Raw genomic sequence first — 27,405 nt, 5'->3', positions numbered from 1 at the left:
TTGTGCTGCCCTAGGCAAGACTAAAATTGGGCGCCCCCTCCTATGTAAATTTGCCCCATTCCTTCCTTTTTAACGGATGTGACTCCCTCCAAAACTGAAGGACTCCAAGTGCCAGCATGAACCCCTGAGATCTCACTAGAGGGGGGGGGGGTGAGAGGGGGTGGGAGAGAGAGAGGGTGGGGAAATGAGAGAGAGGGGGTGGGTGGGTGAGGAAGGGAGGGAGGGAGAGAGAGGGGGGTGAGAGAGAGAGAAAGGGGGGGTGAGAGAGTGAGAGAGAGGGGGGATGAGAGAGAAGGGGGGATGAAAGGGAGAGAGAGAGAGAGAGGATGAGAGAGAAAGAGAGGGGGTGAGAGAGAGAGAGAAAGAGAGGGGGTGAGAGAGAGAGAGAGGATGAGAGAGAAAGAGAGGGGGTGAGAGAGAGAGAGAGAGAGAGAGAGAGAGAGAAAGAGAGGGGTGAGAGAGAGAGAAAGAGAGGGGGGATGAGAGAAGAGGGGTTGAGAGAGAGGGGAGTGAGAGAGAAAAAGAGAGGGGGAGAGAGAGGGGAGTGAGTGAGTGAGAGAGAGAGAGGCGGCTCTAGCAACCAGTGGCCAAAAGAGTCTCAGGTGGAGGGGGGCAGCTTTTTTGCTGCCCCCCTGCAAAGTGCCGCCCTAGGCCTGGGCCTTGTCGGCCTTGGCCAAAATACAGCACTGGTTGTTTATTGATAAAAGTAAACAAGTAGAACCAACGCGTTTAGGGAAAATTGCCTCCCCCTTCTTCAGGGCTGTATTTTTGGAGAATGATTATAACCCTCTCAAAGTTTAACCAATCAGTGGCTCTGCAGTATGCTGGCGTTGTGGAGCAGAGACAGCTAGAGTGCAAAATTCGGGGGGGGGGGGGGGCGGTTTCTCCTTCCTACCCAAAAGTTACAAGGACACTGCATTTCTAGCAGGATAAACATGTATTTTTCTGTATTTGTAGAAAATGTTCCCAGCCTGAAAGAAAAAACAAAGCAACCACCCTGATGTCTAAGAATGGGTAAGCTGTATTATATTACTTTTTTGTTGTTGGGTTTAGATACACTTTAATGAAATGCTATAGAATGGCAGTGAGAGGACACTGATCATATTTTCCTGCTTACAGAGGTAACGTAGGAATAATTCTTTTACCTTTCCGTTGTGCCCTTTAAGGTTAGCGACATTTTCAAAGGTTGTCGTGGAGTAAATATGAATGACGTTTCCATTAACAGCTGCAAAAAGATGCCCCCCATGGCTGAAGGCGCACTGCAAAGATGGTGGAAGAGAGAAACAAATGTGACGTCATACTAACACAATGCAAACAAAGAGAGAAAACCACAGCACAAACACACCATAGTGTAGTGAGTGATAAAAGCATGTAAGTCTATTAAACAATAAAATTGCACTCACAAAAGGTGACTGTAAAAAGGCGCGCAATGCGGACTGTATTGGAACATCAGCAACCTCACATGGTAAATCTCTCCAGCCTTGGCCACAGGCATAGGACAGCATTAAGGGCGAGTGCTGCAGGGTCAGGACAAGGGGTGTGCAGGAGGGGCGGTTCCCTTGGGCAGAATGGTTTATTGCAGGGATGGTTCCCTTGACCCGAACCCTAAGGGAAGGGGGGCACAGTTTGGCATCCTTGCCCTGGACGCAGTTTGGCATCCTTGCCCTGGACGCAGTTTGGCATCCTTGCCCTGGACGCGGTTTGGCATCCTTGCCCTGGACGCGGTTTGGCATCCTTGCCCTGGACGCTGGATGACCTTGTCCCGGCACTGGTGTGCTGATACCGCTGTGGTATCCCCCGGATGATATACGAAACCCAGAAGTGCGGCCACAGACACAGGGAACATGTTTGCATTCCAGATGGAGAGGCCTTTCCTGTATACCCAGCAGCATCACTCACAGAGTTAGAGTTGCTGGTTTCTAATTCGTTTTGGGCTACCCACCCTTATTATGTGTTCATATTGTTGCTATTCATGATTTATTTTTTTTGGCCTTCTTTGCTATTAACCTACAATGGGGGGTTACTAAGCTTGAGCGCCCCCCAGGGGTATCCTACAGCCTTTTTTTTTTCCTTCGTATACAAATACAATGCACCGAAAGACTTGTTTGAAATCTTGAGCACAGCAGAGATGCACAACAACCTCCATGTGTTGGTTCTGTACTTTAAAACTGGGGATGAGCTAGGACGTGTTCAATTGCTCTTCTGAACCCATGTAAAAAACCACATATAGAGTTGGCGCTTTGAGGTTTATATGCAAGATATATCAGAGCAAGGCAATGCATAAAGGACATAAGTAATGGTCATGTGTATAAACATAAACAAGGGCAATATCAATGTCCATATGCATGCAAAGGGGACATAAATAGGGGACATGGGACATATGTAAGGGACTGTATCAAAGTATATCTGTATGGTCCATGAAGGTTCCAGGGGGATAATCAGCAGCAAAGGGCAAGCTCTCCAGGAGAGTGAAGCCAACTCTGGATATATGGATAAAAGAAGGAGCCCCCTATGAAAGCATTGTAAGAACTGGTCCATAATCATATCAACAAAACCACAGTGAGATACATAGGCATTATTATGCATGTAAAAAACTGACGCATTTCAATTCTTGGCAGAAATCTTCATCGGGGGCGGGGGTGTATTACAGTGGTAAGGCACCTGGGACGCTTGTTTGCCTATATTTTTGCTGATGGAGATATGTTTTGTTTGTCACTCCTTGTAGCCTCATAGTCCTCCAACACTTTGGCCTTTCTATTTGTAATTGGATTTTTATACTTTTATACCATTGAGCATTTCTGTTATCCATCAGTATAGACTTTTCATAGGCTTTCAGAGGCTTTATCATTTTTTCTTTGGATTTTGGATACACTATTTAGTAAGAAACTCCATGGTGATCTTTGTGCTCAAATAGCCTGAACCTATATTTCTTTTTAAGGGGGGGGGGGGGGCATCCCCCCTTTAGGAAATATGATGATTATTTAACCATTGGTCCTAATTTACCACTGTGATATACACCCCCCCCCCCCGATAAAGATTATTGCCATGAATTGAAACGTGACAGTGTTTTACATGCATGATTATGTCTGTGCTCACTGTGGTTTTAATGTGACATTATGGCCCCATGCACACGGGGCGTTAGAAAAAACGTACGTCAAAGTTAGTTCTGACGCCGGAAAAAGCAGCTGTAAAAACGTGCTTTCAGTAGCTTTTTCCATTGGCGTTATTGCACGTTTTGCCACGTTGCTTTTAGCAGCGTTTTTTTTTCTTCCATTCAAAATCAATGGTTCCCTATGGGAGCCTATTGATTTGAATGGAGGTCGCACCGCAACACCGCAAGTCGGATCCGACTTGCGGGGCGACTTGCGCTGTGAGAATCTTGAGGGGGAACTCCACGCCAAAATGGGAAAAAAACGGCGTGGGGGTCCCCCCCAGGGTTCCAAACCAGGCCCTTCGGGTCTGTTATGGAATTTGAGGGTAGCCCCATGCCGAAAAAACAGCATGGGGTCCCCCCCAAAATCCATACCAAACCCTTATCCGAGCATGCAGCCCGGCAGGCCAGGAAAGGGGAGGGGACGAGCGAGCGGCCCCACCCCCCCTGGACCACACCAGGCCACATGCCCTCAACATGGGGGGGTGTTGGTGCTTTGGGGCAGGGGGAGCTCTGCACCCCCCACCTCAAAGCACCTTGCCCCCATGTTGATGAGGACAAGGGCCTCATCCCCACAACCCTGGCCGGTGGTTGTGGGGGTCTGCGGGCAGGGGGCTCATCGGAATCTGGAAGCCCCCTTTAACAAGGGGCACCCCAGATCCCGGACCCCCTCCCTATGTGAATGGGTATGGGGTACACTGTACCCCTACCCATTCACCCCATAAAAGGCAGTGTATGGAAATAACGACAGGAGACGTTTTGGAAAGTTTATTAAAAATCTTCATCCGACTCTTCTTGTCTTCTCCTCTCCGGGGTCTTCTCCGGGGTCTTCTGCTCTTTTGCTGTCCGCCCTTCTTGTCTTCTCCTCTCCGGGGTCTTCTGCTCTTTTGCTGTCCCCCTCTTCTTGTGTTCTTGTCTCCGGGGTCTTCTGCTGTCCCCTCTTCTGCTGTCCTCTCTTCTTTTCTTTTCTTCTCCTCTCCAGTCTTCTGCTCTTTTGCTGTCGGCTGTCTTCTTCCTCCGGTCCTCCTCCGACGACGTCTCCGCTGATTATGCCTATCTCCGGTCTCTTCAGCTTATTATATAGCCATTAGGGGCGTGGCCCCGATGACGTCATCTGGAGACCCCGCCCCCTAATGTCACAGATGACGTCATCTGTGACATGAGGGGGCGGGGCCTCCAGATGACGTCATCGGGGCCACGCCCCTAATGGCTATATAATAAGCTGAAGAGACCGGAGATAGGCATAATCAGCGGAGACGTCGTCGGAGGAGGACCGGAGGAAGAAGACAGCCGACAGCCGACAGCAAAAGAGCAGAAGACCGAAGAGGAGAAGAAAAGAAAAGAAGAGAGGACAGCAGAAGAGGGGACAGAAGAAGACCCCGGAGACAAGAACACTAGAAGAGGGGGACAGCAAAAGAGCAGAAGACCCCGGAGAGGAGAAGACAAGAAGGGCGGACAGCAAAAGAGCAGAAGACCCCGGAGAAGACCCCGGAGAGGAGAAGACAAGAAGAGTCGGATGAAGATTTTTAATAAACTTTCCAAAACGTCTCTTGTCGTTATTTCCATACACTGCCTTTTATGGGGTGAATGGGTAGGGGTACAGTGTACCCCATACCCATTCACATAGGGAGGGGGTCCGGGATCTGGGGTGCCCCCTTGTTAAAGGGGGCTTCCAGATTCCGATGAGCCCCCTGCCCGCAGACCCCCACAACCACCGGCCAGGGTTGTGGGGATGAGGCCCTTGTCCTCATCAACATGGGGGCAAGGTGCTTTGAGGTGGGGGGTGCAGAGCTCCCCCTGCCCCAAAGCACCAACACCCCCCCATGTTGAGGGCATGTGGCCTGGTGTGGTCCAGGGGGGGTGGGGCTGCTCGCTCGTCCCCTCCCCTTTCCTGGCCTGCCGGGCTGCATGCTCGGTTAAGGGTCTGGTATGGATTTTGGGGGGGACCCCATGCCGTTTTTTCGGCATGGGGCTACCCTCAAATTCCATAACAGACCCGAAGGGCCTGGTTTGGAACCCTGGGGGGGACCCCACGCCGTTTTTTTCCCATTTTGGCGTGGCGTTTCCCCCTCAAGATTCCCACAGCGCAAGTCACCCCGCAAGTCGGATCCGACTTGCGGTGTTGCGGTGCGACCTCCATTCAAATCAATAGGATCCCATAGGGAACCATTGATTTTGAATGGAAGAAAAAAAAACGTATAACGTGGCTTAACGCACGTTAAGCAACGTTACAGCAAAGTTATTCAGCTTTTAGCAGCGTCAGGCGTTTTTAACGCTGTAACGCTGGTCCTCAGAACGCGCAGGTGGTGGGTTCTTGTTGCAGCCTAAAAACGTCTAAGCCACTTACAGCTCAAAAACGTCTGAGTGTGCATGAGGCCATAGAATAACATGGAGGGGCGTTTTTAGGCTGCAAAAAGAAAACGCCTGACGCTGCTTACAGCGGCGTTAAAAACGTCCCGTGTGCATGGGGCCTATTGGTTCATTTATTTATTTATTTTTATTGACCAACATGTTATACTTACTGGCTCTGTATAATGGTTTTTCACAGAGCAGCCCTGAGTCTCCTCTTCTCAGGTCTCCCGTCGGTGCTCCTGGCTCCTCCTCTACAGCCAGTGCCCCCAATAGCAAGTTGCTTGCTCTGGGGGCACAGGTGTGTGGTTGCTCCCGAGCCCCATACTATGCATTCATAAGGCACAAAGAGCCACGGCTCTGCCTGACCGCCCACTCTCTCCTCATTGGCTCACTGGCTGTGATTGAAAGTAGCAAGAGCCAACGGCCCCCACTGCTGTCTCAGCCAATGAGGAAGAGAAGCTCAGCTCTAGTGCACATCGCTTGATCGAGATGGGGCTCAGGAAAGTATTGGGGGGGCCGAGGGGGCCACTGCACACAGAAGGTTTTTCACCACTTCCATACTGCAGTACGTCATATGACGTCCTGGGCTTTCAGTGGGGATATCTGAATGATACCTGCAGCCAGGGCTGGGACAAAGGGTGGGCAGGAGGAATGGCTGCCCTGAGTGCAATGGCTTATTGCAGGGATCGGGGGGTGCCCTGACCCTAACCCTAAAGGGAAGGGGAGGGCGCAGTTTGGCATCTTTGCCCTGGGTGCTGGATGACCTTGCCCCGGCACTGCCTGCAGCTGCAGGCATCATTCAGATATCATCTTTTTCAGCCGGAAATTCCCTGCATCATAATAACAATCACAGCGGCAGTTCAGCCGTTTGATTTTTTTTACAGGCAGCAGGAGGGACGCCCCCCACCCTCCGGTGCTTCTACTGGCTCATCCATGCGATTGGCAAGCCGGAGAAGGAATCCGCCAGTGGCAGAAGTTTACCATAGAGCTGACTGAGGACCTGATGATCTCTGGTCATCTCTATGACTCTCGGAGGCCAGGTGGGACATTGTGACGTCACATCCGGCCCTGGCAGTTGTAAACACTGCTGTGTATTCAGCTTGAAAGCCTGAGATTGGGTTTTTTTTTTGTGATCTCAGGTTTTCCAGCCTAGAGAAGAGATGTGGGGTTATAGACCCCACATCTCTCTATAAAGAGGACCTGTCAGGCCCTATTCCTATTACAAGGGATGTTAACATTCCTTGTAATAAGAATAAAAGTGGTGATAAAAAAAAAAATAAAAAAATAACAAATGTAAAGTGAATGTGTAAAAAAAAATGAAAGTGCTGCTGTCCCCGCATGCTCGCACACAGAAGTGAACACATACGGAGGGTGGGTCCGCATATGTAAACAACGTTCAAACCACACGTGAGGTATCGCCGCAAACGTTATCGCGAAAGCAACAATTCTAGCATCTCCTCTGTAAGTCTAAACTGCTAACCTGCAAAACATTTTAAGGCGTAGCCTATGCAGATATTTAAGTACTGAAGTTTGACACCATTCCACGAGTGTGCGCAATTTTAAAGCGTGACATGCTAGGTATCTATTTACTCAGCATAACATCATTTTTCACATTATACAAAATAATTGGGCTAACTTTACTGGTTTTTGTTTGTTTTTTCCTGAAAGTGTTTTTTTTTTTTTTATACAAAAAAATCGCGTTTGAAAAATTGCTGCGCAAATACCGTGTGACATAAATAAATTGCAATGACCACCATTTTATTCCCTAGGGCAGTGATGGTGAACCTTGGCACCCCAGATGTTTTGGAACCACATTTCCCATGATGCTCTTGCACTCTGCAGTGTATCTTAGCCTCATGGGAAATGTAGTTTCAAAACATCTGGGGTGCCAAGGTTCACCATCACTGCCCTAGGGTCTCTGCTAAAATATATATATATATATATATATATATATATATATATACACACACACACAGTATATATATATATGTAGCACCCTCCTAGATAGGTGCTAGGTAAAGGCGCATCTATTGCTCCTTCTGCTTATCAGGGGAGCCTGATCTGTTAGGTTGCCTGCCACATGTTTCCAGGTGTGATTCACTGGGTCTGAGGAAGTGTCCCCACTGCATCCAATGAGGGAGCTTGTTGGACAGTGGAGGAAACACAGCCAGTGACACATTAGCTTTTGTGAGAGTCCCAGTGGGAGGGCATTCTTGCAATGCATCCTGGGATTGCCCATAAAAGTGGAGGGGACATGTGTCAGGGCGTCTTTGGCGGGAAGCAGAGTCCCAGGAGGAGGCAGACAGCTTTCTCTCCTCCTGCTGTGTATAAGGAAGGTGGTCTTAGGCAGTCGGCCTAGTGAACCAGGTGTGGAACTAAGCTGCAGAGGATCCAGTGGAGCTGCTGGCAGAGTCTCTTGGGAAAAACAGTGTCCGTGAGTACCAGGAGATTTGCCAAAGGGTCTTCCCAGGAAGGTGGAACACTCCAATGAAGTCAGGGGATCAGGGAGCCAGCTCACGCAGAATGTACAGTAAAGGGGATCCCGTGTAGAGAACCCTGAAGAATAGGGACAAAGGGGGTGCCAAATAGGGCCCTGAAGAGCAATTCACAGAATAGTAAAGTTCATTAAATTCTTCTTCACTGTAGTGACAAGGTGAAGCAGCGGCCTTGCCGCACTCAGCTACTTAGAACGTCCCAGCAAATTGTGCATAGTTGTTCAAGTTGGAGTATCCCACTCATCCCTTCTCCTATCCAAGTTCTCAAATAAAACCACAAAAATCAAAACCCCTAGACTGCTTCCTGACTGAGCCAAGCACTTGGAAATGCTATATTGTCAAGTTGTTGCTGAGGGTAACCCAGGGGAATCTGTAACAAGCAGCTCCCATGGAAGTAGTGCTAAACATGTTTGGTGGTTCTGAGTAATTTTCTAGCAAAAAAATTATGATTTTTACATGTAGGGGAGGAATGCTGGAATTCGCACATTATGGAAGTGGTTAACCTTCTTGCATAGAATGCATGAAGGTAAAAAAAAAAAACTTGAGCCTTTGATACCACTTTAGTTTTGTCTGACTTTTTTTTGGTTGCCTTTAAATTCCTCTAATTCTTGCTACCTTCTTACTTATCTAAAGAGAACAAACGTCATTAAAAAAATACAAATGACACAACTTCCATGCACAAAACCACTGCAGGTTGGACATTACCTCTCGGCAGCCGCGGACCGTGAACTCTTTAACAGAACGGATGTCATCAATCAGTAAGTTCATAAGACGTAACTTGTCTGAGAAGCCCACGAGGACCTGCAGTCCGGACGGGTGAAGGGAGATGCTGAAGGCCTCTTCCTGGAAGTCCTTGTAGAGCTCCAAAGTGCTGCCAGTGCAGATATTATAGTTATAAGGGTAAAGAATACCTAAGGTGTGAACTGTTCACACTACACCTATGGAAAAGTTTCACTATAGACTGCAGACAGTACCGGGACAAGGCTATCTAGTGCCTAGAGCGAAGATGCCAAACAGCGCACCCCCCCCCCCCCCCCTTTAAAATGCATGAGCATTATGTGTCAGCAAAAATCCCCTGCCTCCCCACTTACCTCCTAAGCATCAATTCCCTTTGCAAGCCAAAATTCTCCCCAAATGAAAATTCCCCCTCTTCCAGTACAAATTCCCCCTCCCAGGATAAAAAATCCTCTCCCTCTCCTATTCTCCCCTCCTAGCACAAATCCTCTACCCCCTCAAATGTTTCCTCCAAGTATAAGTAACCCCTCCCCCCCCCGCCTCTCCAAAATCTGCTTCTAACACAAATTCCCCAACCCTCCCTACTGGCACAAATCCACCCCCCCCCCCCAATATAATTTCCTAACATAACTCTCACCCTCCAAATCACCCCTTCTAGCAAAATACCCCAAATCCCCACTGCGCCCCTCCTGCCCACCCCTGGTCCCGGCCCTGCATGCTCTGATAGTCCAATGGAGGACTAGAGTTACAAAGGACATCGTACTTGCTCTCATAGTTCCAGATGCGCACAGAACGGTCCAGGGAGCAGGTGGCGATGAGAGGTTTGCGGATACAGATGCTGAGGCCGGTAATAGAAGATGAATGCCAAGACTCAGTCAAGAACTCAAACACAGCGTCATCCCCCTATAAGACAAATGATCGATTGATATCACAAGCAGCAGGGAGAAACGTCATCTAGCTACCGGCGGTGCTAAAAAGGACAGAGTTGGTTTGCCACATATTCAGGCCCCCCATCATTCCATGGTAGAAATGGGCCAATGTGTGACACTAGAGTCAAATTTCCAGCTTGTGTCAGTTGAAGTAGCGGTGAGCGTGTTGTCTGCAACTCTGTGCATTTTAGAGAGAGGAGGGAATTTTGCTTTGGGCGATTTTAGCTTTTGGTATGGGGGGGGGGGTAGATGTTCATACTGGAAGGGGGTTTTTTGGGCACTGCAAGGGTATTATTGTTTTGACAAATCACTGCTCTCTGTACTGACTGCTGGGGTTCAAGGGCTTCAAACAACATATGTATATGTATATATATATATATATATACATATATATATACACATTATTAGGTACACCGTGTTAGTACCGGGTTGGATCCCCTTTTGCCTTCATTCTTGGTGGCATAGATACAACAAGGTGTTGGAAACATTCCTCAGAGATTTTGCTCCATAGTGACATGATGGCATCACGCAGTTGCTACAGATTTTCCGGTTGCCCATCCATGATGCCAATCTTCCACCACATCCCAAAGGTGTTCTATTGGATGAGATGTGGTGAGTGTGGAGGCCATTGGAGTACAGTGACCTCATTGTCATGGTGAAGAAACCAGTGGTGAGATGATTGGAGCTTTGTGACATGGTGCATTATCCTGCTGGAAGGAGCCATCAGAAGATGGGGACACTGTAGTCATAAAGGAATGGACATGGTCAGCAACAATACTCAGGTAGGCTGTGGCGTTTGAACAGTGCTCAGTTGGTACTAAGGGGCCCAAAGTGTGCCAGGATAATATCCCCCCCACCATTACACCACCAGCCTGAACCGGTGATACAAGGCAGGATGGATCCATGCTTTCATATTGTTTACACCAAATTCTGACCCCCACCATCTGAATGTCGCAAGTGAAATTGAGACTCATCAGACCAGGCAACGTTTTTCCAATCTTCTATTGTCCAATTTTGGTGAGCCTGTGCCAATTCTTAGCTGACAGGAGTGGCACCAGGGTGGTCTTGTGCTGCTGTAGCCCACATATAGTAGTTGAGGTGGAATAAAGACAATAGTCCATCCATTTCAACCTGTGTAGGTGTGTGTGGCCGTAATCATCTCTCATACCCCTGAATGTTTTGATCTTGGAGATGTACGTCTAAGAGTCTTTTAAAAGTAGCCATACTCCCCGCAGTTACTACCATTTGTGGAAGCGAGTTCCACAATCTTATTGCCCTTACTTGCCCATATGCTTTAAGGTTTAAAGTGTTGTGTGTTCAGAGATGGTATTCTGCATACCTTGAATGTAACGAGGGGTTATTTGAGCTACTGTTGCCTTTCTATCATCTGGAACCAGCCTGCCCATTCTCCTCTGACATCAACAAGGCATTTTCCGCCACACAACTGCCGCTCACTGGATATTTTCTCTTTTTCCCACCATTCTCTGTAAACCCGAGAGATGGTTGTGTGTGAAAATCCCAGTAGATCAGCAGTTTTTTAAATCCTCAGACCAGCCCGTCTGGCACCAACAACCATGCCACGTTCAAAGTCACTTAAACCCCCTTTTTTCTCCATTCTGATGCTCGGTTTGAACTTCAGTAAGTTGTATTCACCACATCCAGATGCCTAAATGCATGTGATTGGCTGATTAGCAATTCGTGTTACCAAGCAATTGAACAGGTGTACCTAATAAAGTGGCCGGTAAATATCAATATATATATATATATATATATATATATATATATATATTTTTTTTTTTTTTTTTTCCTTTTTGGTATTTAGGGATATGATCCTCTATTATAGTTTAGATGTATACTGGCCAGCTCTCACCTTAGTGATATCAGCGGAGGACAGGGCTATGCTGTATAGCTGGCTCTTATTGGTACTGACAAGTACAGTCTCTTCAGAGGGACTCAGACACATGCACCGCACCTCCTGCTGATCTGACAGGCTGGGGTCGTTACTTTGCTCATCTTTGGGGATCTGCCGGGAAAAAAAAAAAGGCACACGTATTACAGCAGGAGCAAAGAGATTTCTTGTAAAATGCAGCACATAATACACATATTACACATTGTTAGGCCCACACTTAACCCCTTGATCACCCCTAGATATTAACCCCTTCCCTGCCAGTGTCAGTACAGTGACAGTGTATAGTATTAGCACTGATCACTGTATTAGTGTAACCGGAGTCAGTGTCAGTTAGTATCAGATTGTCCAGCGCATAGTCTGACTATAAGTCGTTAATCATCTCCATTACTAGTAAAAAAAGAATTAAAAAAATAAAGAATATATACTATAGTTTGTAAATGTAACTTTCACGCAAACCAATCAGAATACATTTATTGGGATTTATTTTTATCAAAGACATGTAGCAGAATGCAATTTGGCCTAAATGTATTATTATTAGATATGTTTTATAACATAAAAGTAAAACATTATGTTTTTTCTTTTTTCCAAAATTTGCAATCTTTTTTTGTTTATATAATCAAACAAAAACAGTGGTGATCAAATGCCACCAAAAAAAAAAAAACTTGATTTGTGTGAGAAAAATGACATAAATTTAATTTGGGTACAGTGTTGCACGACCGCCCAATTACCAGTTAAAGTAGCGCAGTGCTGAACATAATAAAGGTGCCCTGGTCATGAAGGGGGCAAAACCTTTTGGAGGGCAAGTGGTTAACAAACAAAATAAAAGTAAAAAAAGTTGAAATATTATTTTTTTAATAAAATAGAAACAAGCAAAAAATCAGCAGGAATAAAATAGTTGAAAAGAGAAGACTAAGGAGTTAATTAGGGCTGATTAGAGTAAATTAGGGGTTAATAAGGTATAAAACAGAGAATCATTTCATTAAAAAAAAAAACTTGATTTGTGTGAGAAAAATGACATAAATTAAATTTGGGTACAGCGTGGCACGACCGCCCAATTACCAGTTAAAGTAGTGCAGTGCTGAATAGAAAAAAAGTGCCCTGGTCATTTAGGGGGCAAAACCTTTGAAGGGGAAGTGGTTAACAAACAAACTAAAAGCAAAAAAAAAAGTTTAAATGTTATTTGTTAATAAAATAGAAACAAACAAAAAAATCAGCAGGAATAAAATAGTTGAAGAGAGAAGAAGACTAATGAGTTAATTAGAGCTAATTAGAGTAAATTGGGGGTTAATAAGGTATAAAACAGAGAATCATTTCATTACATGTCAAGTTGCTTTACAGCCCCTTTTACACTTGTACGGCCTGAAAGTCACGCAACTTTGATGTGACTTTGACGCGACTTGAAGCAATGCCTGTGTAATCGTGAGGTCTATGGTCCTCAAGTCGCATCAAAGTTGGACCAATGTAGTGCACGGACTACCTTGAAGTCACACAGATATGAAGGGTATCCATTGGAAATCATGGGGTACGACTTGTCATGCGACTTTGCAGTCCCAAGTCGCAGAACAAGTGGCACAAGTGTAAAAGAGGCCTAACTGACATCATCTGCAGATCTAAGTTCATTCCTTTGATCTGCAGATGAATGAACAGAATGATACAAAATTAACAATATGTTACATTGTATCTCTGCAGCAGTGTTGTATATAAACGCTGATTCAGACAGCTTTTTTGACAGCTACAGCTCCCAACGTCTTCCCTGAGTATACAGTAATAAAGGTTTGGATTAATCACAGCCCACATTTGCTGTATACTGGGAGGGGGTGTCCGAGAAGCAGGGAAGAGAGACTGGACATGCTACACATGTCCTTTGTACAACAAATTACTTGTTTTGGGCGTGTGTAGCACAGCAAAAGTCTGCAACTAGTTAAAGAGGATGTAAACCCTGGGGGGGGGGGGGGGGGACCTGTCAGACAGAGGTATAATGATACAATGAGCTAGTCTAGTAGAACTAAGCTGTCTCAGTGGTGCCCGCACACCGCTGAGACTGCTGACATCTTCCCCGATGTTTCTTCCGGATTTGCGGGCTCTGGCGCTGTGAGTGGCCGGAGCCGTGATGACATCACTCCCCTTATTTACGGCACCGGCTCTGAAGGTCAGGCTTGGTAAGCCGGACCTTCAGAGCACATGCACCGATGACCACACTTGTATAAAGTACTCAAATCCCATACTTGAGTAAAAGTACAAGTGCTCGATCAAAAAGTGACTAGAGTAGAAGTGGAAGTGCTCTATCAAAAAGTGACTTGAGTAGAAGTACAAAAGTATTCAACATTTTTTGTACTTAAGTATTGCAAGTAGTTTTTTTTTTTTTAATTTTTCTACTCAAGTACTGAAAGTAAAAGTACAAGTACTGTGTTATATAGTTATTAAAGAAAGAAGTCAAAAGTTTGAACATCATATTGTTTTTTATTATTTCAAATGATTAACCTAAAGGACAATCACAATTCCTTTGGCTGTAACTTTTTGTAAACAAAAACAGATAATGTATGTCCCTCCCTTCCCCCTTTAAAGCATCCCTCCTTCTCTTCCCTGCATGTTTTTTTTTTTCTTCACAGCTTATTGGTGCGCAAAATCATATATAAACCAATGTGATATACAACAATATATTCCAATAATGAAATAAAGGAAGAGTGTATGAAATCTAAGTCAATAAAAAGTCCATATATATATAACGCCATAATACCATATATATGTGACAAAACAAGATGAATATATTTTCAAAGGTGCAGGAATCAGACAGGTGCTATTCCAAATAATAGGTGCAGACTCCTCCCACCACCTTGTGGATTTCCCCCTTACCCGGCGGATGAAGGGAAGTGCAAAATAATATCCAAATAGACTCTTCCAGTGAAACAAAACTGCAAAACCTGTGCTCTCAACTTCCAGTGAAAAAAGCAAAATCAGCCTCTTACCAGAAAAAAGTTCTATGTACGCTTGTGACTCTCCTTGGTTGGGGGAGGTTCTCTTTCCCCTTAGCAGCAGATATGTAGACCATTTTATTTATACATACGGTAGCATTTATTTTCGTATGCTCTGATTTACACATGACATTATACACATTTTTTTGAGCTTCATGAAACCTGCCATCTACTGTTCTGGCAGTGGTCATTTTTATAATAGTAACGAGTAACTATGCAGCACAAAAAAAAAAATCAGAGTAGAAGTATTGAAATCATCAAAAAAATGTAGTGAAGTAAAAGTGGAAGTAGGAGAAAAAAATTCTACTCCAGGAAAGTACAGATACCGCCCTTCGGTACTTAAGTACAGTAGTGAAGTAGTTCTACTTAGTTACTATACATCTCTGCCGATGACATCATCAGCTGCATGCACTCTGAATATCTCCTAAACTGTGCAAGTTTCGGAGATATTCACAGTACCTACAAGTAGGCCTTATTATAGGCCTTATTATAGGCTTACCTGTAGGTACAAGTAAATAATAAGAGTTTACTTCCTCTTTAGCGTTTTCAGTTTGCGGTGATTAGATACAGTTTAGTCCACTTTAATGAATTATGACTTACTCTGATGTTGCGGCCTCTTTTGTAAAGTTCTCGGTCCTCGACTTTCTCATACATGCAGACTCTGCCAGGGCCCCCAGAACACAGGAAACCTTTAGAGAAGGCCAAAATTGCATTAATACGCACGGGAGGCGAGCTGGCGCTGTCAATCGCTGAGAAGCCGCTGTGGAAGGACAGACACAACTTCTAAATATTTATAAATAAAAAACATCCATTTATTAAAGCAGGGATTGGTGATTCATGTACAAATCAGGAGTTGGTTAGTCCAGCTGAGGAGACCGCAGTCATTTCCAGCATAAGGAGGACATGTGCATTTACACACAACAACCTAGCTGAAAATACCCAACTCCTGGCATGCCCAGCCACTTCGTTTTTCTTACTACTAACAATAGAACATATCAATCCATAAGTGAATTTCAGCTTTAGCTTACCAAAATTGTCCAAGGGTCCTAACTGAAATATAGGACTGCTGAACTCTGCATATTTATTTAAAGTGGAAGTTCTGCCATAGCCTAACTAGGGCCCCTTTCACACGGACGCACCGCCCGATGGAGTCCGTTCTGCTCAGCGGGGGATCGATCCGCGATCCCCACTGAGCAGGCGGATGACAGCTCCGTCTCCGCTCTGTGTGCAGAGATGGAGCCGTCAGATCCCCGCTGTCCTCTATGGGGAGATCGGATGAGAACGGACCGCCTTGTCCGTTCTCATCCGATCCCATCCTCCAGACGGATGGAAAAAAGGGTTTCCATGTGTCTGGATTTCACGGACAGGATCGGATCGGATAGCAGCGGGTGTCAGTGGAGATGTCTCCGCTGACACCCGCTGCCCCATAGGGATGCATGGAGCATCCGATCAGGTCCGCCTGAAAAACTGACAGGCGGATCGGATCGCCCATGTGAAAGGAGCCTAACTCTAAATCTACTCTTATCCACATTCTAAAACCAATCAATCTAACCTTGTAATGCAAAAATCGCTGTACTTACCTTTTCTGAAGGTCTGGTCACCAGCGGAGGATGCTGTGTGCAGGAGAGAACCGACAATGGCTGGGAAATGCCTGGGAAGTGATGTCGCCTATAGACTTACTATGGGGTTTCCGTTGTCGGCTGCCTCTCCTGCACACGCCTACACACTGAAGCCACCGCTGACAGCTCATCATGGGATAAGGCCAGAGTGGCTGCAGAAATAGGTAAATACAGTGATCTCTTCTTTACAGGGTTAGATGGATAGTCTTAGAATGGCTTGATGTTGCTGCCAGTAGATTTAGAGTTAGTTAGGTTATGGCTGATCTACTTTAAGGTTAAAGTGAATTTTATGAATCAAGGTAAAAAAAAGTTTCAGTGTGCAGTAGCCCCCAGCCCCCCCTAATACTTGCCTGAGCCCCATCCTGATCCAGCTATGTGCACGACAGCAGCTGCTCTTCTGGGTCTCTTCCTTCTCCGTGGCTGAGACAGCAGCAGGAGCCATTGGCTCCCACTACTATCAATCACAGTCAGTGAGCCAATGAGGACAGAGCAGGGGTGGGGCCGAGCCTTGCTCTTTGTATGAATGGACCCACAGAGGCAGCTTGGGAGAAAGCCTGCTTGATTCGCCCATAGCAAGCTGCTTGCTATGGAGGCACTCGGCAGGAGGGAGCAACCAGGAGCACCAGCAGGGGATCTAATAAGAGGAGGATTGGAACTGTTCTGTGCAAAACCACTTTAAAAAGCACAGCAAAGGAGTTTTGATGTTGCATTAGGAACTCTTCCTCCAAGCTGCACTAGCTACCCTTTGGAACACCTGAAAATACCTTTAACTGATTCAGGCCTCGGTTTAGTAGAGTAATTGTCAGATACAACAACAATATAAAAAAAAAAAATGAATCAATAAACAAATAAACAAATTTTCCCTTATAAAACGAGGAGGGAACATTGTTGCATGGCCTCCATTTGACAGCTAGTAGCTGACACTCTGCTTCTGTTAGCGTTTAGATCAGCCTGTCACTGACCAGCCCCAATCCTAACTAAAACTCGGGAATAGGTCAGGGTGGTGGTTCCTGATCAAGTGAGGCTTCATTCCTAAAAATAAACCTTTGGCTTATAGATGCCACTGCAGCTTGCAGATGGCAGTATGTCTCTGTTCAGTCATGTAACTGTCAGATAGGATTACAAAAATATAAATGAACTTATGAACAAATAAAATAAATAAATAAAGGTTTATACTTATACATTATATATATATATATATATATATATATATATATATATATATATAAGGTAGATACAGACTGGAACTTGTTAATCTGTGCACTTCACTGTATTTCACATATATATATATATATATATATATATATATATATATATATATACACACACACATATGCATATATACTGTACATATGTAGCCGTGCTCTGCAGGATAGAGAAGCACTCGGCTGTCAATACATGCTATAATACATTGTGTTCACATTCACTCGTCCACTAAAGCATTTGTTTTCTTTGACAGCAAAAATCCTGGTTGATCCAACTGTTCACTGTCTCTCCCCTATTGTCTGTGTCCCCACTGCAGCCTGAGATTGTGGAGACCAGCTGTTGACATCTACTGAGCATGCTCCAGTTTCAGTTCCATTCTAAGCAGTTTTATTTCCTCCTTTTTCTTATCTGTGCAGCCCATGTGCCTATAGGGTCACATGTGTGGGCCTATACACATCCTTCCCTCCTCCTCCACGTCCTCCTATTGCTAAATTGCTATGGGGGGCGAAATATAAGATTGTGATTGATGGAGGCTTCACCGCCATGTTAGTCCCAGCATGCGTGTACACACAACGAGATTTCCCCTGTTATTTATTTATTTTTTGTGAGTCACCCTAAAGGTCAGAGGTCTTCTAAGGTACTTGTATTAAACTTCTTTCATTTACCGGCCATCTTCGGACGCTGTGTTCCGTCTGTCAGACTGCTGAACGCCTCCGATGTTCTGCTCCCACCGCAGATCCCCCGATTCCCACAGACAGAGCTTTCCTGTGTCTGTGCCACAAATGACACGGTCTTCAGACAGCCATGCGTGACATAGGAAGTTCTGGGAATCTACCTTCTGGAAGTTCGTTTGTCTCAGGTTTCCTTCGATATAGCGGAATAGTTTGAAAACACCGTGACCAGTGACGCATATCTGTGTGTTGTCATGTGGGTTGAAGCTCACCTGTAGTAGACAGACAGGAGGAAATTGTGTCAGTTTGTTAAGCTGCAGTATACTGTATTTTTTGCATGCTCATTAATGCCTACATCTAACACCATCACCTCTCACAGAGATCACAGTACTCCCCCTGGCAATGCCGTCATCTCCTTTTCTCTTCAGAAGGACAGTGCCACCTTTCTTCAGGCATCATCCAGGGTCACCATCCAACTCTCGGTTCACAAATGACCATGGGCAGCTAGAGCAAGGGGTAGTTCTATGTCAAGCTATAGCAGTGGGGGTGAGGGTTGCAGTTTTGCACCCTTGCCCTGGGCTCTTGGCGAACCTGTCATAAGGGCCAGTTCACACAAGAACGCGGTGAAGGAAACCCGTGTTCCATGTGCATTTCCAACCACGTTCAAAATGCACTGCACCTGCAAAAACACAGTGGGTTTGCCTGCACCAGATTGCATGGAACAGTAGTACTAAGCGATCTGGCTGCTATGCATTTTTTAAAGTAGTGCAAGCACTACTTTTGGTGCAGTCCAGTGCTATTCATTTGAATGGGCTGAAATCATACTGCACCCAGATTGCGTGTGAATCGCACAGTGCGTTCAGTTCTTATTTTTACATTTCTTCAGTTACTTACTGCTTTCTGGCATAGACCATAATGTCATAAATCCAGGGCTGGCCCAAGACATTGTGCTGCCTGGGTCCAAGAATGAAATGCTGCCCCCCTCCCCCTCCATAAAAAAAATCAAGCACTCCAAAAGGTTCCCACATCCATTATATATAACATTTTTTAAATATTATATATACTGTTACCTTCTTCCATAACTCACCAGCGGACTGGTCTATCAAACACCGCTGTCTGTCCTCCAGTCATCCATGTCATTTCTGTGTCTGCCGCACCCACCCCCCTAGAAAATCCAGCCTGCCCTGCGTGAGATGGAGTGCGCTAATGTCTGATGTCATTGCGCACACCACGATTACGTGAGGGACATTCTCCGGAGGAGACACTCAGCCTCCCCTAACACACCACAAACTGATGACACACAAAACTGCTGGAAAAAAAATCTTGGAAGTTCATTTGCTGCCCCTCTCAAAGTTCTGCCTGGGTCCAATGGACCCAGCGGGACCCATAATAGGGCTGGCCCTGCATACATCCTAGGAGTCTTCATGGGGGAGGGGTTTTCTCAGCTAAGCACACCCTCCTGTCCGCATGCCTGAGCTAAGGGCAGATGGATTCCAGGTCAATGCTACCCAAATCATTCGCCCTTACTCAAGATGGCTACCATTAGAAATGATGGGGGGGGGGGGGGTTTAAAGTGATTTCTCAACAAAATAAAGCATGAAGACATGGACGGATGGGGGAGTTTGCCTTTAGTATCCACTTGCTTACCCCAATATGTATGTATGTGTATATATATATATATATATATAAATATATATATATATATATATATATACAGGGCTTTTTTTCAGCGGGAATGCAGTTCCGGCACCTCCAGGGGGTGCTGGAAGGTCTGCTGATGTTGGCTGCTGGGGGATCTTTTGTTGCTGGAGGGGATCAATTTTTGCATGGCAATCTATTGTTGCTGGTGGAGGATCTTTTGATACTGGAGGTTAATTGTTGCTGGAAGGGTTCTACTGTTTAGGGAGGGGTCTACTGTTGCTGGCTGCTAAAGAGTCTATTGATGCTGGTTGCTGGGAGATGTTTTGCTGCTGCTGGGGGTCTGCTGCTGCTGGGGGGTCTATTGCTGCTGGGGGGGGGGTATATTGCTGCTGGCTGTGGGGGATCTATTTTATTGCTTTTCTTGTTATCATAACCAAATTCCATACATTCCAATACAAAATTATACTTGGCTGTATATTCTCTACAAGGGGCTGTACTGGAAGCTGAGTAGGGGTGGAACAAAGGGTCAGTGCTTGGAGGTGGGTAGGGGTAGAACCAAGGGTTAGTGTTCGGAGGTAGGTAGGGGGGGCGGAGACCCAAAGTAACTTAGAAGGGGGAGTCCCTGCACCTATTCTCTGAGAAAAAAAGGCCTGTATATATATATATATATATATATATATATATATACACACACACACACACATATACACACACATGCGTTGTGGTTTGCAAGTGGCTTCAGTCAGATTCAGTTCAGATTCTCTTTCTCATGAAAATGGTCCGAGCTTGATCATTTTTACAGAAGCACCACGGGGGGTTGCCAAAAAAAATAGTAAAAAATATATGGCAAAGCATAGGGGCAATCCACCCCTATGTCCACCCCAGCCCCCATGCTTCGCCATATATGCTCCTCTTTCTTTCTTTTTTTTCAACTGTGGTGGTGAAATCGCTTCCTACAGCGCTGGAGTTGCTGATTTTACATATTGTGAGCACAAACCCTGTTGCTGTCAAAATAAGCAAATCAGTGCTGCAGCTAAATGGCATACCTGCAAAGCAAACAATGGTTAACAATAAAACACAGTAACAATAAAACATTACAATATAGCATAAAATAGAGTAAAACAGTAGGAAAAATAAAACAGCAACTATTTTTGGCTTTTTTATTTATTTTTATTTTTTTATAGTTTTCTTTAGTCCCCGTTCACAGTAAGGCGACCTGTGAGGCGACCTGGTCGCCTCACAGGTCGCCGTAGGTCGCCTTCCATAGGGAAGCTGCGGACCCGTTCTAATAGGAGCGACACAAGTCACTCCGACTTAGAAAAAGGGTCCGGAGCTTCTTTGGGGCGACCTGGAGGCGACCGCCATAGACTTCAATGTTATGAAGTCCGTGCCGGCCTCTCCGAGGTCGCGGCGCGCTGCTCGCACCGCGACCTCGGAGGTCGCCCCGGGAAGTAGCGTCGCTTGTATGTGAACGGGGCCTTATTTTAACTATAAACGTTCCAGGTTAAGGTCTCTCAAAATGTGATAGCCATCTAACATCTTTCGAGACCCCGTGTGAAAGTGTGCCCTAGAGTGTATCATGCCTAGTGTGTGGTAGCGACGGAAACAGTCACCCATGCTATCACCCCTATATCCGCACTTGCTACAGACATGGCATCTTTTTTGGGGTGTCCTTTGGGTAGGGGTACCAGGAAGGATATTTGGAAAATGCCTCTCATGCAGCCGGCTTACTTCATCTTGATTGGCAAATTGGGCCACAGCAGCTTCTGGATACAGAAGGGCTGTGATGATCTCTTCCTGAAATTTTAAGAAGGATCCACTTCTTCCTAATGCTTTGTATAGTAAATAAGCATTGAAAAGAGCCAATTGGAATAAGTATGCAGACACTTTCTTGTACCAGTGTCTGGCCTTACAGGCAACTAAGTACGGCGTCATCATCTGGTCTTTGAAGTCCACCCCTCCCCATTTTACGGTTGTAGTCGTGAACACAGAGGGGCTTCTCAACAACACCAGTTGCCATTGTAATTAGGACTGCCGTATCTGCGTGAATGGAAGACAGAACGAAAACGTTTTGTTCTTCCACTTCACTGCAAGCAATTCATTGTACCTCAAGCAGGCCCTCTCCCCCTGACTAAGTGGGGCATTTACAACCCCTTGGGGAAAGCCCCGGTAATTAGACAACACAGTACCACATGCGAAAGAGGTGTCTAAAAAGTGGCACGCTTGTATTGAAGTTGTCCACGTACAGTATAAAACTATAAATGGTATCCCTTTCCGAAAAAGGGTGACACCAGGTCCCAAACAATTTTGCCGCCGCTCCCTTTGTAGTCTGGGCAGTTGGGGGGCTCCCTGCTGCTATTTTTTTTTTTCCCTCGTAAAACAGAAAACGACATGTATAGCCTGTTGCCCTGTCACAGAGATTATACATCTTGACCCCGTATCTGGCACGCTTGCTGGGGAGAAACTGTTTGAAAGCAAGGCAGCCAGAAAACATATTCAGGGACTCGTCATTGCAGACAGCTTGTTGGGGGATAAACAAGGCTGCAAATGTTTGGCTGAAGTGGTTTACGTGGGGCCAAATTTTGTGGAGCCCGGTCATTTATAAGGGTCACCCCGAGGACTACAGAGTTCATTGTCACTGAAGTGCATGAACCTCAATATTTGCTTGTGTCGAGCCCTGGCCATGGCAGCAGAGAGCACAGGCATATGAAGAATTGGGTCAGTGGACCAAAATGACCGCAACTCACTCCCATGTTAAGGGATAGGCCCAGAAAGTTTTTAAATTTGGGAACAGTTATAGGTTTCCAGCCAAATTGTCTGGCAAGGGTCAAATTTGGGTTTGCGGCGATAAATTGATTAGCATTCAAATTGCTTTGGTTCACAATAGATCTGTACAGATCTTCCGTGAAAAACAGATGGAAAAAAATCACGGGGAGTAAAATTGGCTGTTTCCACCTGAATTCTGGGTTGGCCAGTGAATGGGGGAAGTGTCGGCGCTGCAGAATCTTTGGGCTGCCAATCAGGATTTGCAAGTGCATCAGGAAGGGCACTATGGGATCTACGGGTCTGCTTTGGAATTCTTAGTGGCTGAGGGACATTACTTGTGCTAGCCACCACACCAGCCTGAACTGCACTTATGGGATTCACCACATACTGCATACTGATACTGCAGTGCTGGTTTGTCTACAATTAGGATGTACTAGGCCGCTGGTGCTCGCCAGTTCACCAGAAGGTTGAGCACTACTAGTAATGACACTCTGCTGCATAAGAGAATCATGCGGTTGTTGCACCTCAGCAACAGAAGAATGGTGATGGGTACGCCTGACCTTAGCAGGGATCGCTACTCCCTCATCAGAGCTAATTGTCAGGGTGCCACTGCTCTATACAGATTCATATACTGAGCCCCGATTCCCACTTCCCCATTGCTCTCATCTGTCATGCTCAGCATCGTGTAGGCCTCTTCACTATTGTACCTTTTGTTTGACATTTTGGCCACTAAATTTACAGGTACCTATTGTGACTCACAGGTAAAAAAAAGCACCTGGATGTTGAGGACTGTCGCTATGAAAAAAAATAACTGCAAGTGCTAGCAGAGATCAGGCCTGACTCTGATAACGCTGCGGTTTTATGTGCTGTGTATTGGAAGTGACAGTGATCTATTGATACTGGCTTCTTGGGGGCTGGGTGGAGGAGCTAAACGCAGGTGCTGGGAAGTGTCAGGGCTAATCCTGCTAACGCCGTGTTTTTGGGAACACTAAACTATTGGGGAAGCCAGTATAGTTCTGATCAGATCAAAGATATTGATCCATTCAGAGTTCAGAAACTATACTAGTAATGGAGGTATATAGTGTGTGTGTGTGTGTGTGTTTTAGTGTTACTGACAATCAAAGGGTTAAAATCTGATGCTACCTGGTATTGACCCTAACTGACGCTGATGCTGACGCTAACTGGTGTCATCTGTGACACTAATACAGTGATCAGAGAAAAAAGATCTGTACTAGTGACATTGTGACAGGGAGTGAAAGGGTTAACTGAAGGCGATCAGGGGGTTTAAACTTTTTTAGAAAATATGTGGCGGGACCATGACGCTATACTAAGACTGACAATGACACTAACTAGCTAACCAGCGTCACCCATGACACTAATACAGTGATCAGTAACTTATCTGTATTCTGTATATAGCGACACTGTGACAGGGCAGTGAAGGGGTTAACTGGGGGATGATCAAGGGGTTAAACCTTTATTAGGGGATATATGGTGGGTATCCTATCTGGGACTGACAATAACTACTGCTAACTTTAGCTGGCACTAACTGGCACTACCAGTGACAATAATACAGTGATCAGTAAATTATCTGTATACTGTATATAGTGACACTGTGACAGGGTGTGAAAGGGTTAACTGGGGGGTGATCAGGGGGTTAAATATGTGCCTATGTGTACTGGTGTCAGTGTAGTGCTTGTGTACTCACTGTGATGCTCTCTCCTTTAACACAGGAACCGAAAAGGGCTTGAGGAGAGGAGATTACATCATTTCCTGTGCCTGTGTTTACATTACACAGGCACAGGAGGTTCTGCCATTGGTCAGAACCGATCACCAGGTCCAGGCCATAAATCATTGGCCTGGACCTGATCAATTGTGAACCAAATCAGATCACTGCGTGCCCCCTACTCGCTTGTGCGCATGATGTACCTATACGTGATTTTGCGCAACCGGGCCGCCCTGCCGCAGTATACATGCGGTGGGCGGTCCGGAACTGGTTAAAATCCTGTAGAATATCCCAGTGCCATTTTAAGATCATTAAAGGGCCCCAGGTAATGCAGTGCACTGGGTCCCTGCCTACACACAACCACCCACCATAATGCAAATTATCGATAAGGCGATATTTATTGGTACAGCAGTGCCAGGCTAATGACAGCTTACAAGTTCCGCAGCTGGGTCCGGTGAACATACACACGGACGGGAGTCAGACTCGACTGTCCTGTGTGTGCCTGTTACCGTGGAGGTGGACAGGCATTCCTGCAGTTGTGGGCTCCCTCTCCATGGCCCCAGTGGCCTTACAGCAGCACAGGGCCGACAGGCGCTTGCCATCTGCTAAGTTCAGCGGTGGGATGCACACTGGCATCGGGACTAATGCTTGGCTGGGGCTGGGTTGCTGGGCAGGTGGGGTCCCCTGGGCAAGTGGGGCTCCCGATCAACTTCCCAGCATGTCCAGTTCGGTAAGATGGCCCTGGAATATCCCTTCGGTAGTGGTAACCATCAACACATTGGCAAACCTTTACCTATCAGAAGAGATGCTCCAGCTGGTCGCAAAGTCAGTCTTATTGCTATTCGTCGTACTGGACGTCTGTGCGGCACAAAGACTGTGCAAGAAAAGGAGAACTAAAAATATTCCCTGCATAACTTACATATTAAAAAAAAAAAAATGAATTAAATAGATTTTCCAGTTTGTGGTGCTCAGATTGGTTGATCTGACATCGACAAGGAACCCAAGGCAAAAAAGCCAGAGCACCCCCCCCCCATGAGTTGTGAACTGCTTCAGCACCATAGATTGCATGTTGTGCCCTTCTGCCTATTCATTGGCCTGGCCCTGCTCACACAGCATTCATGTTTTGCCTGTACATCCCCAATATTACCTGGTAAATGGGGCTATTTTGGCTGTCCGCCCTCACAGTGGCCATGACTTTCTGTTTCTCCCACATCCAGAAGACGATCTGCCATTCGGGAGACCCCGACAGAGCCACCAGGTATTTGGAGTCTGGGGAGAAAGCGATGCTGACGAACTCCTGGGACATGATGTCAGTTGCGCTCAGCACTTTGCGCTTCTTGAACGGCATGGAGGCGAGGTCATAGATGGTGATGGTGGCCTTGTCTGGGCCCTTCTCGGACATGGCGAGGTATCGGCGGTTCGGGCTGATGGCCAGCGCCTGCATGCCCTGACTCTTTTCCAAGCCTGTGGGTGTAAGGAATGTCAAAAGATAAAAATATATATATATATGAACAAGAAACATCAGGAACAAAAGCTGGATCAGAGAGTGTTCGTAGTCTTCCATCTACTTTATTTCCTATTAAAATGGAACTAGGAGAAAAATAGACCAAGATATCCAGCAACAGTGGCAGTTAGAGGGTTGAAGCAACCATTTAATACTGACAGAGGAGCCTACGACCGTCCGCTTTAAATCCTAACTAAACCCATTGATTTAACGGTTTCCCGGTTTAATGCACGCCATGATTGATAATGAAGTAGAATAATGATGTATTGGACCAGGCAGGACCTTTAGCAATGCAGCTGGAAACATACAAGATCATGTTCAAAGCATAGGAATATTCAAGTCTAATACAGTTTCATACAATGCAAGCATATTGGGTATGATATGATTGGTTGCAAAGATCTACATCATTGTAACTAACCATAAATCTGGCATCTGTCATATAACCAAACAAACTTATTCATTCCCACAATTCCTATAAGTTTATTAAAAATTATTTATGTGTTCATCATTAAATCAAACTCTTCTTGTTTTGATAAGAATTCTCCAGCCAAAGGACATTAACATATTTTTGGCTTTGGGAAAATGAACTTTAGTTCATCTAACTCTGCGTGTTAAATGTCTTATTAGTGCTTTAGTTATTAGTGTTTAACCATACAGTTCTAAATATGTACAGTATGTATTTATATATTCGTTAAATAAACATGCACTATATTTAATAAATCAATTATATATATATATGTATATATATAACTATATAGTATCTCGCAAAAGTAAGTACTCCCCTCACATTTTTGTAAATATTTTACTACATCGTTTCATGTGACAACACTGAAGAAATGACACTTTGCTACAATGTAAAGTAGTGAGTGTACAGCTTGTATAACAGTGTAAATTTACTGTCCCCTCAAAATAACTCAACACACAGCCATTAATGTCTAAACCGCTGGCAACAAAAGTGAGTACACCCCTAAGTGGAAATGTCCAACTTGAGCCCAAAGTGTCAATATTTTGTGTGGCCACCATTATTTTCCAGCACTGCCTTAAAGCGGTTGTAAACCTGAAAAAAAAAAAAAAACCTGCAAGACAAAGGCATAATGAGCTAGTATGCATCGCATACTAGCTCATTATGTATTACTTACCTTAGAACGAAGCCCCGACACGGACCCCCCGACACCACTTGCGCGCGGGAGTCATTTTCTGGCAAGCTCCCGGCATGGAAAGCTGAAGGTCTGCCGGACCTCCAGAGCGCATGCGCCGCTCGCGTGAGCGGCTGCATGCAGTGCAAATATCTCCTAAACCGTGCCGGTTTAGGAGATATTAATTGTACCTACAGGTAAGCCTTATTATAGGCTTACCTGTAGTTAAAAGTGTCAAAAGGCGGTATACTACCGCTTTAACCCTCTTGGGCATGGAGTTCACCAGAGCTTCACAGGTTGCCACTGGAGTCCTCTTCCACTCCTCCATGACGACATCACAGAGCTGGTGGATGTTAGAGACCTTGCGCTCCTCCACCTTCCATTTGAGGATGCCCCACTGATTCTCAAAAGGGTTTTGGTCTGGAGACATGCTTGGCCAGTCCATCACCTTTACCCTCAGCTTCTTTAGCAAGGCAGTGAATATCTTGGAGGTGTGTTTGGGGTCGTTATGTTGGAATACTGCCCTCTGGCCCAGTCTCTGAAGGGAGGGGATCATGCTCTGCTTCAGTATGTCACAGTACATGTTGGCATTCATG

The 27,405-nt window shown here is 45.6% G+C and overlaps 1 protein-coding gene across 1 annotated transcript in view; it reads right to left on the bottom strand.

Moving 5' to 3' along the window:
• CFAP57 (cilia and flagella associated protein 57) overlaps positions 1-27,405 on the bottom strand; it is an 89,435-nt gene that overhangs the window by 48,593 nt on the left and 13,437 nt on the right. The window contains exons 3-9 of the mRNA XM_082264798.1: positions 25,317-25,633; positions 18,034-18,311; positions 15,144-15,303; positions 11,533-11,685; positions 9,497-9,636; positions 8,704-8,869; positions 1,146-1,259 (exon numbers count right to left, since the gene is read on the bottom strand). Coding sequence (XP_082120924.1) covers positions 1,146-1,259; positions 8,704-8,869; positions 9,497-9,636; positions 11,533-11,685; positions 15,144-15,303; positions 18,034-18,311; positions 25,317-25,633 — 1,328 coding nt within the window. The remainder of the gene's footprint in view (positions 1-1,145; positions 1,260-8,703; positions 8,870-9,496; positions 9,637-11,532; positions 11,686-15,143; positions 15,304-18,033; positions 18,312-25,316; positions 25,634-27,405) is intronic.

Source organism: Pelophylax lessonae, assembly GCF_965119305.1.
Source record: "Pelophylax lessonae genome assembly, chromosome: 8".
Taxonomy (NCBI): domain Eukaryota; kingdom Metazoa; phylum Chordata; class Amphibia; order Anura; family Ranidae; genus Pelophylax; species Pelophylax lessonae.
Note: the sequence above shows the minus strand (reverse complement) of the source record. Positions and strands in the feature narration are given on the sequence as shown.